The following is a 12,959-nucleotide window of genomic DNA, read 5'->3' as shown; positions in this document are numbered from 1 at the left end:
ATCAATGTGCAGAAATCACAAGCATTTCTATATACCAATAACAGACTAACAGAGAGCTAAATCATGAGCGAACTCTCATTCACAATTGCTACAAAGAGAATAAAATACCTAGGAATACAACTAACAAAGGATGTAAAGGACCTCTTCAAGGAGAACTACAAACCACTGCTCAAGGAAATAAGAGAGGACACAAACAGATGGAGAAACATTCCATGCTCATGGTTAGGAAGAATCAATATTGTGAAAATGGCCATACTGCCCAAAGTAATTTTTAGATTCAATGTTATCCCATCAAGCTACCAATGACCTTCTTCATATAACTGGAAAAAAACACCTTAAACTTCATATGGAACCAAAAGAGAGACCACATACCCAAGAAAATCCTAAGCATAAAGAACAAAGCTGGAGGCATCATGCTACCTGATTTCACACTATACTACAAAGCTACAGTAATCAAAACAGCATGATACTGGTACCAAAACAGAGATATACACCAATAAAATGGAACAGAGGCCTTGGAGGCAATGCCACACATCTACACCCATCTGATCTTTGACAAACCTGACAAAAGCAATGGGGAAAGGATTCCCTGTTTAATAAATGGTGTTGGGAAAACTGGCAATGTGCAGAAAGCACAAACTGGACCCCTTCCTGACACCTTACACTAAAAATAACTCCAGATGGATTAAAGACTTAAGCATAAGACCTAACACCATAAAAACACTAGAAGAAAACCTAGGCAAAACCATTCAGGACATAGGCATAGGCAAGGACTTCATGACTAAACTGCCAAAAGCATTGGCAACAAAAGCCAAAATAAACAAATGGGACCTAATTAAACTCCAGAGCCTCTGCACAGCAAAAGAAACAATCATTAGAGTGAACCAGCAACCAACAGAATGGGAAAAAATTTTTGCAATCTGCCCATCTGACAAAGGGCTAATATTCAGAATCTACAAAGAACTAAAACAGATTTACAAGAAAAAAACAAACCCATCCAAAAGTGGGAGAAGGATATGAACAGACACTTGTCAAAAGAAGACATATATGAGGCCAAGAAACATATGAAAAAATGCTTATCATCACTGATTATTAGAGAAATGCAAATCAAAACCAAATTGATATACCACCTCATGCCAGTTAGAATGGTGATCATTAAAAAATCTGGAAACAACAGATGCTGGAGAGGATGTGGAGAAATAGGAACACTTTTACACCATTGGTGGGAGTGTAAACTAGTTCAACCATTGTGGAAGACAGTGGGCGCTTCCTCAATGACCTAGAAACAGAAATTCCATTTGATCCAGCAATTGCATTACTGGGTATATACCCAAGGGATTATAAATCATTCTATCATAGACACATGTACACGTATGTTCACAGCAGCACTGTTTACAATAGGAAAGACATGGAACTAACCCACATGCCTATCGATGATAGACTGGACAAGGAAAATGTGGCACATATACACCATGGAATACTATGCAGCCATAAAAAGTGATGAGTTCATATTCTTTGTGGGGACCTGAATAAATCTGGAAACCATCATTCTCAGCAAATTGACACAAGAACAGAAAACCAAACACCAGATGTTCTCACTCATAGGCGGGTGTTGAACAATGAGAACACATGGACACAGGGAGGGGAGCATCACACACTGTGGTCTGTTGGGGAGTGCCCAAGGGAGGGACAGCAGAGGGGTGGGGAGGTCAGGAAGGGATAACGTGGGGAGAAATGCCAGATGTAGGTGATGTGGGGATGGAGGCAGCAAACCACATTGCCATGTGTGTACCTATGCAACAATCCTGCATGTACCCCAGAACCTAAAGTACAATAATAATAATAATAGAAGGTTTTCAGGAAGTTATTGTTTTATAATTCCAGTTTCACTGAAATGCCACAAAGTATGAAATATATTGAAGTTTTTAAACAATGAAAACTAGAATAGTTTAGTGAAAGATAGCTATATGTATAGATCCTTGATTGGTACACTTTTTCTGTCAATTGGGTTTGCATAGAGTGGATTTCTTTAAAAATGAGCACACACTTGTCATTTTCACTATTGAGAAACACTGATTTCATATATGTGTCTCCTTGCCAAAAAATGGAGAGGTGTAAGAATTTGGCCAAATGTAACTCTGCAGCCTCTGCATTTTGTTAATAACACCATAGTACCTCATGGATTTTTTTGCATTTTGTTAATAACACCATAGTACCTCATGGATTTTTTTAACACCATCATTAAGAGGAACTCATTTTGTTCTCACCTTTATTATCTCATTTATCTTACTCTCGCTGGGAGGCATGGACTCAGAGATTGCTACTTGTGTTTACAGAGAGGAAATTCTGAGAGGTCAGCCAATATAAAGTGATGATCAGCAAGACGGCTTGAGAGAACTCACCTGAGCCAAAAATAGTCCAGCCTACCAGTATGGAAAGTAGGATACCAGAAGGTCTTGACACAAGGGTTCAAGGGAAGTGAGATTCTGTCAAATGACTGTCCCTGTCTTCTACTTATTTCTCCCTACCGCTCATTAGATAAACTGTGTCACTGTGGACAAATTACTCAACTTTGGCTCAAAGCTTTCTCATCTGAAAAATGCAAAGCATAGTATCTGGTTCACTTCTGGAAAGAGATTGTTTCCTAAGAAAGATTAGCTCTGCTTCTGAGTAGGGATGAAGGGGAAAAGGGGAATGATGATCTGCATCTTGCTTTTCTCCTGAACATGGCTTCTGTAAGAAGAGTGGGATGTCGCTACTTCAGCCTCAGGGCTTCCTTCCTTCCTACACTACATAGATTTTAAAATATAACTTATCCTATGTGCATGTCTTCTTTCCCCAATTTTAGATCCTAACTTCGAGAGCACCCAGCTGGGGCAGACTTCAGATAATTATAGTTCAAACCCCTCTTACTATAGATGAGAAAACCGAGAACCAATGAGGGGATTCCAAGAAGAAAGTCTGTTGCATTTCCTTTCCTCTAGGAGAGGAGCCTCCAGCACCCCCCACCCTCTACACCCATACCAGTCTCAGGCATGTTAGGGACTGGGCCACACAGCAGGAGGTGAGCAGCAGCAGGTGAGTGAGGGAAGCTTCATCTGCATTTACAGTCACTCCCCATCACTCATACCACCTGAGTTCTAGCTCCTATCAGATCAGTGGCTGCTTTGGATTCTCATAGGAGGGCAAACCCTGTTGTGAACTGCACATGCAAGGGATCTAGGTTGCATGCTCCTTACAAGAATCTAATAATGCCTGATGATCTGTCACTGTCTCCCATCACCCCTGGATAGGACCATCTAGTTCCGGGATTCCGTGATTTTACATTACGTTCCAGATTCCAATTGATTCTACATTATGATAAGGTTGTATAAAAATTAAATATTACAATGTAATAATAAAAATCAAGTATACAATAAAGGTAATGTGCTTGAATCATCCTGAAACCTTCGCCCCAATCTCTACCCCAGGTCCATGAAAAAAATGTCTTACATGAAACTGGTTCCTCATGCCAGAAACATTAATGACATGACTTGGCTGTGTCCTCATTCAAGTCTCATGTTGAATTGTAGCTCCCATCATCCCCATATGTTGTGGGAAGGAGCCCATGGGTGGTACTTGAATCATGCGGGCAGTTACACCCATGGTGCTGTTCTTCTAATAATGAGCTCTCTCAAGATATGATGGTTTTATAAGGGGCTTTTTCCCCTCTGGCTCAGCACTTCTTGCCGCCACCATGTAAAGAAGGACCTGTTGGCTTCCCCTTTTGTTAGTTTCCTGAGTCCTCCCCAGCCATGCTAAACTGTGACTCAATGAAACCTCTTTCTTTTATAAATTACCCAGTCCTGGGTATGTCTTTATTAGCTGTGTCAAAACAGACAATATGATGGAGACCGCTCCTCTAGGAGGCCTCTGGTTTTGAAAACTCTAGATCCCTGGGAGGATTAAGCTAGAAAGAAAAGGGGGACGTGGTAGATGCTGTTGAGTAGAGAACCATGGGAGTTGTATGAGAGAGGAAAGTGAGATTCTTCAAGTCCTAGATAGTGGTGGTTCAGAGGAGACTTGGAGGCTTATGTAATTTTACTCTAGTGTACATTTATGCTCGCTTTGATGAAGCATCCTCAGCTTTATGGGGCCCCTAACTTACGTCAGTCTGTTCTTCCTCAGTGGAAGACCCTTTGAGTTTCTTAGACAATTTCCTCTGTCTTCACTGGGACAAGTTTACTTATGTATGGGAGCCCATATTTGCTAGAATCTTAACTTCAGCCAGATTAGAGGAAGACTGTTATGCTTCCCTCCATTTAAAAGGTATTTTCCTTCTGTGTGTACATGTATATGTATGCACACATATATAATATTTATATGTAATATACACATATGTACATATATACTATGTATTTTTTCTTTGTACATAAAAAAGCATAAAAATATATCCTGGCCAATTTATTTCCTCAGCCATTCCCGTATGGCTTCCATCTCTTCCCTGTCACCGTCAATTCTGTCTTTCCACAGTCAATCCACAGCTTTAAAAGCAATAATCAAATCCATTTGTATCAACAAAATTGCCTATCACATGCTGGAAAGGATGGCATTTTATGCATGTTTTACTTCTCTACAATCAAAAATATCCTAAGTTAAATGAAGACAGGAAAGTTGTTCATATATAGAAATGGCACTGTCCTGATTTTATCATTTTCTATCTAGGTGCCTTACCCATTTGGTTTAAGTGGCAGTTAGATTTTTTTTTAATTATCCTCTTTCAAAAATGCAGTGTATTTGAAGCAAAAATCCATCTAGTCCTATGTGAATGAGCCTTGGGAAAATTGCTTTCTATTATCAATATTTTCCAGCAAGAGCCACAATGAGGAATGTGTCTCTTCTGAAGTATGTGCTGTTTCTCCTTGGAGCCCTTGTTTATTAATCATCCTGAAATTCTGAGCTATCTAAACTAGTGTGAAGTCCTTCTTCAAGCTCTGACAATGAGTAAGTTAGCTTTATTTTCTCCTTGACATTACTGGTATGAAGGAAAGTGGAGTAGAACCCAGGTGGAGGTATGTCCTATGTCACAGAGACCCTGTTTAAGACACTGGCACCCTTGTATAGAACTCAGCCAGTTCAATCAGATGGAGGCTCAGAAGCATGACCACTTTACAATAGAAAATAGATTTTAAAAGCGGTAAATACTAGACTTCCCTTTTTCCCTTGACCTTAATATACAGTATGTCTGTATATGTAAGACATTTTTTCCATGAACCAGGGGTTGGGAGGGAAGGTTTTGGGATGATTCAAGCATATATATCTACTGTATATTAAGGTCAAGGGAAAAGGAGAAGTCTAGCATTCCGTCATAACGGACTTTTGGGGGGAGTGTATATATGCATATACTGTATATATGATATCCTCTTTTTCCTGATAATGATAATCATTTTTACTTCATGATCATCAATATCTTATGCATAGTCATCATTATCACTATCACCATTATGATAGCTTTGACTTATTAAGCAGTTACCATGAATGAGACACTATTCTAAGTACTTTGCATATTTATTATTTTCAGTCACTACCAGCATGTAATATAATCATGATTATCATTTTAAGAAACCTGAAGCTTAGAGAATTATCTGTTTTTAGAGGGAGGCCTGGGCATCATCTATGGATAAGAAAGTAGCCTGTAAGGGCCCCAAAGTGCTTCTGGATATCTTCCAATATGCAGTATACCACGCTGCTTCATCATTCATGTGGTTCCCTTCCTCTGCTTCTCTTCGGCTTGGGATTTCTGAAAGCTTTACCCTACAGGCTACTGACTCCAGCTTGCGATTTGGCAGCCCCACAAGCATGCATGGGTTTATAGTGAGGTCACATTGCCCTAGTACTCTCATTTAGGGCAATTGGTGACAAGAACAGCAGATCTTAATGTTACTTAATAGGCTCAACATTATTATCTTCTTACATAACTTAAACTTTGCTCACATTTCACATATGTGACTATGTCTAAGTAAAAATAAGTATATTATGTGTTCAGTCTATGGCTAGGATTATGACAGTATAAGAAGTATCACCTCAAAAGGGAATGTTCTCCTTCTGGCTATGGAGGATTAGCTTAGATCAGATTGATCCTTTTGCAGAGAACTAGATAATGTGCATAAAATGATTTAAAAATATCCCAGAAAGGTTTTTACAGTAACTGAGGTTACCAAGCCCGAAGCAGCCAAGAGCCCAGAGAGAAGGGAAGTGCAGAATAAGGTAGGAGTCATGTTTGATGAGGCAATGGGTGGGAATGTCCTAAAACTGATAAACACACTAACCCACAGAGCCAAAAAACCTGTCAAACCCCAAGAAGAATAAAACAAAACTACCCATAGGTAAAAACAGTAAAACTGTTAAAAAAAAAAAAAAGTAAAAAATTTAAATATAGACAGAAGGAAAAGAGACATATAACTTTTTTTTTCTTTAAAGAAAAAGAAATAAAATGCAGACTTTATTCAATACAAATTATGTCTGTTGCCCACTTTTTAATGGGGTTGTTTTTTGCTTGTTGAATTGTTTAATTTCCTTTTACATTCTGCGTAGTAGACCTTGGTTGCATGCATAGTTTGTGGTTTTTTTTTTTTTTTTTTGGCCATTCTGTAAGCTGTTTACCCTGTTGATAGTTTCTTTTGCTGTGCAGAATCTCATTAGTTGAATCACATTTCATTTGTAAATTTGGGTTGTTTTTTTTTTGTTGCGGTTGCTCTTGAGGGCTTAGTTCAAATTCTTTGCTAAGGCCCATGTCCATTAGGGTATTTCCTTTGTTTTCTTACAGGATTTTAGAGTTTTAGGTCTTACATTTAAATCTTTAATCCATCTTGAATTGATTTTTGTTTATAGTGAAAGATAGAGGTTTAGTTTCATTCTGCATATGCACAGCCATTGTCCCAACACCATTTATTGAATAGAAAGTCCTTTCCCCATTGCAAAGGTTGTGGAGAAATAGGAAAGATTTACACTGTTGGTGGGAGTGTAAATTAGTTCAACCATTATGGAAGATAGTGTGGCAATTCCTCAAGGATCTAGAAATAGAAATACCATTTGACCAAGTAATCCTTTTACTGGGTATATACACAAAGGATTATAAAGTGACATGCACACAAATGTTTATTGTGGCACTGTTCACAGTAGCAAAGAGTTGGAACCAACCCAAATGCCCATCAATGATAGACTGGATAAAGAAAATGTGACATATATACACCATGGAATGCTATGCAGCCATAAAAAAGGATGAGTTCATGTCCTTTGCAAGGACATGGATGAAGCTGGAAACCATCATTCTCAGCAAACTGACACAAAAACAGAAAACCAAACACTGCATGTTCTCACTCATAAGTGGATGTTTAACAATGAGAACAAATGGACACGGGGAGGAGAACATCACACACCGGGACCTGTTGGGGGGTGTGGGGTATGGGAGGAATAGCAGGGAGTTGGTGGATTGGGAAGGGATTAACTGTAGGACAAATTCCTAATATTAATAATGGGGGATGGATGCAGCAAACCACCATGGCATGTGTATACCTATGTAACAAACCTGCAATTTCTGCACATGTACCCCAGAACTTAAAGGATAATAACAATAAAAAAAGAAAAGCCAATTGCAACCATACTGCTTATGTTTAACTTATCTAAAGAATGTGTAATTTATCAATATCTAATAAATGGAAATGTTCACACAAAAAAGGAAAGCCTTTTCCCCATTGCTTATTTTTGTTGACTTTGTCAAAGATCAATTGGTTGGTTTGTAGGGATATAGTTTTATTTCTGGGCTCTCTGTTTTGTTCCATTGCTGTATGAGTCTGTTGTCTCACGAATACCATTACTTTTTTGATTACTATAGCCTTGTTATATAGTTTGAAGCTGGGTAATGTGATGAAGTCAGACTTTTATTTTTGCTTAGGATTGTTTAGCCATTTAGGCTCTTTTCGAATTCCATATGAATTTTAGGATTCACACTCCAATTCCTTGAAAAAAGACATTGGCAGTTTGCTAGGAATAGCATCAAATCTGTAGATTGCTTTGGGCAATATGCTCGTTTTAATGATATTGATTCTTCCAATTTGTGAGCATGGAATGTTTCTCCATTTGTTTGTGTCACCTGTGATTTCTTTCAGCAGTGTTTGTTAGTTCTCCTTGCAGAAACTTTTCACCCCTTGGCTAGATGCATTCCTAGTTATTTTATTTTTGTTGCTATTGTAAATGGGATTGTGTTCTTGATTTGGCTTTCAGCTTGAAGATTATTGGTATATAGAAATGGCACTGATTTTTGTACATTTATGTTGTATCTTGAAACTTTACTGAAGTTGTTTATCAGTTTTAGGAGCCTTTTAGTGGAGACTTTAGAGTTGTCTAGGTATAAAATCATGTAGTCAGCAATGAAAGATAATTTGACTTTTTTCCTATTTGGATAAATTTTATTTCTTTCTCTTGCCAGATTGGTCTGGCTAGGAGTTTCAGTACTCAGTTAAACAGGAGTGGTGAGAATGGGCATCCTTTCCTTGTTTTAGTTATTAAGGGGAATCTTTCTAGCTTTTGCCTATTCAGTATGATGTTGGCTGTGGGTTTGTCACAGATGGCACCAATAATTTTGAGATATGTTCTTTCAGTGGTTACTTTATTGAGGGTTTTTTTAACATGAAGATATGTTGGGTTTTACTGAAATCTTTCTGTGTCTATCAAGATGATCATATGGTTTGTGTTTTTAACTCTGTTCATGTCATGAATCACATTTACCTATTTGCGGATGTTAAACCAGCTTTGCAACCCAGGAATAACACCTGCTTGATTGTGGTGAATTAACATTTTGCTGTGATGCTAGACTCACTTTGCTAGTATTTTGTTGAGGATTTTCATATCTGTGTTCATCAGGGGTAGCATTCTGTAGTTTTCTTTTCTCATTGGGTCTTTGCTGGGCTTTAATGTCGAGGTGATGCTGAGTTCGTTGAATGAATTAAGAAGGAGTCTCTCCTCCTCGATTTTCTAGAATAGTTTCAGTAGGGGTTGGTACCAACTCTCCTTTGTATGTCTGGTAGAATGTAGCTGTGAATCCATCTGGTCCTGGGCCGTTTTTGGTTGGTAGTCTTTTAATGACTGATTCAATTCTGGCACATGATATTGTTCTGTTCAGGGTTTCAATTTCTTCCTGATGTAATCTTGGAAGGTTGTGTGTTCCCAGGAATTTATTCATTTTCTCTAGATTTTCTCTTTTATGTATAGAGGTATTCATAATAATCTCTGAGTTACTTTTATGTTTCTGTGGGATAGGTTGTAATGTCACCTTTGTTATTTCTGATAATGCTTATTTGGATACTCTCCCTTTTTTTCTTTGTTAATCTAGCTAGTGGTCTATTAATCTTTTTTACCCTTACAAAAAATAACCTTTTGTTTTCTTAATCCTTTGTACAGATTTTTATTTAATTCTTCTGAAAAGAAGACATACAGCATTACTAATTATCAGAGAAATGCAAATCAAAATTACAGTGAGATCTCAAATCAATCAGCATGACTATTAAAAATAGAAAAATAGCAAATATTGACAAGGTTGCAGAGGTAAGGGAATGCGTACACACTGTTGGTGGGAATATAAATTAGTTCAATAACTGTGGAAAGAAGTTTGAAGATTTCCCAAAGAACTAAAGATATAGAATGACTCTTCAACCCAGCAATCCCATTACTGGGTATATTTCCAAAGTAAAATTAATCGTTCTACCAAAAAGAAACATATACTCATATGTTCATTGCCGTGGTATTCACAATGGCAAAGACATAGAATCAACCTCGATGCCCATAATTGGTACAGAATTTCAAAATATCTGTGATTTGCTTTCTTAAAAAATGTAATTCCATTTATTCTGCCTTCCATAACTTTTATTCAACTTTTATTTTAGATTCAGGGAGTACAAGAGTATGTTTGTTACATGGAATCAACCTTGATACCCATCAATGGTAGATTGGATCAATAAAATGTGGCACATATAAACCATGTAAAACTACACAGCAATTTAAAAAAGAACAAAATCATGTCCTTTGCAGCAACAATGAGTGATGCTGGAGGCCATTATCTAAGCAAACTAACTAACAAAAGCAGAAGCCCAAATACTACATGCACTCTTACATGGTAGCTAAACATTAGGTACACATGGACACAAAGATGGCAACAATAGAACTAGGGATTACTGGAGAAGGTAAAGAAGGATGGGCAAGGGTTGAAAAACTGTTTATTGGGTACTATGTTTACTACCTGGGTGGTGTAATCAATCATCCCCCAAATCTCAGCATCATGCGATATACCTGTGTAACAAACTCACTCATGTAAACCCCGAATCTAAAATAGAAGTTGAATAAAAGTTATGGAAGGCAGAATAAATCGAATGACATTTTTAAGAATTAAAGCAAATCACATAAATTTTGAAATTCTATACCAAGTAAAATTATCCTTTCAGTGTGAAGACAAAACATATTTTTAGTCAAACAAAAACTGACATATTTGAACTAAACAAAATACAAGTGAATACTTTAGGCAGAATAAAAATGATCCTAGATTGAAGCAAGAAAATTCAGGAAGTAATGAGGGAAAAGTATACATATAAATTGATATTGACCCTATAAAGTGGTATTAAAATATAATGCTAATATTGTTTTGAGTTTAAAAGTTATATAGAACTAAAATACCCCCTAAAACCATGATATAAAATGTGGAAAGGGCATCATTAAATTTGAAGCTTCTAAAAGCTTGCGTTTTCAGGAAGTGCCAAAAATATCTGAAAATATATCATCCAAATTGTTTAAGGTAATAGAGATTTAAGGCAAAAACATTACTAGAAGTAAACAGGACATTTTACAATAATAGAAGGGTCAATTCACTAAAAAGATATATCGGTTCTAAATTTGTACTCACCTCAAATCATAGACTCACTTTCAGTAAAGCAAAAATTGATAGAACTAAGTGAAGAATAGAACAATCTATAATTATAGTAGGAGACTATAACAACAGTTCTCAACAACTAATATAACAATTAAAAAAAAAAAACCAGAAAACACCAAGCCAATTGTGTGTGTGAATATATATATAATATATATATATTCTCTTCACAGTGATATTACACTGTAAGTAAATAACAGGAATATAACTAGAAAATTCCCAAATGTATTTCCAATATTGGAAAGCTAGGCAACATATTTCTAAATAACACATGGATCAAAGAAGCAATTACATGGAAATTACAAAATACTTCTTCAGTATTCCTACTTCCACCTGGGACTTCTGGGATGCTGGTAGTATTCCATTTTTCATTGTAGGACCTAGATTTTAGGTGGCAAAGATGTAGAGGTATTCACTTTGTAGAAATGAATCAGATTATATATTTATCATTTGTGCACTTTTCTGCATGTGTTGTATACATCAATTTAAACATTGTAAAAAAAATTATAACGTGTATGCTTGGATTGTTGCATGTAAGAAAGTCCCTTTTATCTGCTGAAAGCTGCTTGTGGGATTGACAAATCAAAATAACCCTTCTCTCGCCGTATTCAGAGAGGGTGAATCAGTCAAAGATAACATTTTTGGTATGAGACAATACAAAGAAACATTAACATGTTTACAATATACAACAGTAATGTAAGTGGCTATACTAAATTTCAGTAAAATGTATAATTTCACAACTAACATTTTGTTCATTAAGGAAAATAATGGAATAAAAACAAGAGAATCTTGACGTCAATTTTAAACCACTAAAATGTCTGAATCTTGGTGTTTGTGAAAGAAGCTAGAATGATATGTTATTCTGTTTTGTGCTGCTATAAAGGAACACCTGGAATGCTGTAATTTACAAACAAAAGAGGTTTATTTGTCTTGTAATTCTTCTGGGTGTACAGGAAGCATGGCATCAGAATCTTCTTTTGGTGATGGTCTCTGGAAGCTTCCAATCATGGTAGATGGAAAGTGGGAGCAAGCATGTCACATGGTCGGAGAGGGAGCAAGAGATAGAGGAAGGAGGGTCAGTCACTTTTAAACAAACAGAGATCATGTGAACTTACAGAATGAGAACTCACTCATTATCATGGGGACAGCACTAAGCCATTTATGAGGGATCTACCCCCATGATCCAAACACCTCCCACTAGGTCCACCTCCAACATTGGAGGCCACATTTGAACATGAGATTTGGAGATGGCAAAACATCCATACCATATTATTTCTTCCCTGGTCCTCCAAATTTCATGTTCACCTCACTTTGCAAAATACAATCATTCCTTCCCAACAGTCCCCAAAAGTCTTAACTCATTCCAACATCACTCAAAAGTCTAAGGGACTTAGACTCATCTGTTACTCAAGGCAAGCTTCTTTTTTTTAACTCCTTACATACTCTTTTATTTAGAATTTTGCATATGCATTTACTTGCAATCAACAAGATAGATGCATTAAGCCCTGTAAAATTATATAATTGTATTAAAATATCTGAGGTTTACACATGCGTGCATACACATGCGTTCACACACACACACACACACACACACAAACATTCATTTATTCAATCAATTCAGTCATTTATACTTAGAAGGGTAGTTCTCTAAGGCAAGCTTCTTCTACCCATGAGATGATCAAATCAAAAATAAGTTATTTACTTCCAAGATACAATGATGGTACAGGCATTGGGTAAATATTTCTATTCCAAAAGGGAGAAATTGGCCAAAAGAAAGGAGTAACAAGCCCATGCAGGCCTGAAACACAGCAGAGCAGATGTTAAATCTTACATTTCCACAGTAATCTCTTTTGAGTCTATCTTGCATCCTGGGAACATGGGCACAAGGGGTGGCCTCCTAAGGCCTTGGGCTGGCTTGTCTGTATGGGTTTGCAAGGTACAGCCCCCATGGCTGCTCTCACAGGTTGGGGTCTATTGCCTGTAGCTTTTCCAGACTGAGGGTATA

The 12,959-nt window shown here is 37.0% G+C and overlaps 1 protein-coding gene across 3 annotated transcripts in view; it reads left to right on the top strand.

Moving 5' to 3' along the window:
• The window catches only part of CA10 (carbonic anhydrase 10), a 538,166-nt gene that overhangs the window by 136,092 nt on the left and 389,115 nt on the right, over window positions 1-12,959 (top strand). The window contains exon 2 of one of the 3 annotated variants that reach the window (XM_037742584.1): window positions 4,851-4,983. The exons of the other annotated variants lie outside the window; for them this stretch is intronic. Within the exon in view, the coding sequence (XP_037598512.1) occupies window positions 4,980-4,983 (4 nt within the window). The 5' untranslated portion in view covers window positions 4,851-4,979. The remainder of the gene's footprint in view (window positions 1-4,850; window positions 4,984-12,959) is intronic. 3 annotated transcript variants of the gene reach the window in all.

Source organism: Cebus imitator, unplaced genomic scaffold, assembly GCF_001604975.1.
Source record: "Cebus imitator isolate Cc_AM_T3 unplaced genomic scaffold, Cebus_imitator-1.0 Scaffold123, whole genome shotgun sequence".
Taxonomy (NCBI): domain Eukaryota; kingdom Metazoa; phylum Chordata; class Mammalia; order Primates; family Cebidae; genus Cebus; species Cebus imitator.
The sequence above is the reverse complement of the archived record's forward strand: the minus strand, read 5'-3'. Positions and strand labels throughout refer to the sequence as shown.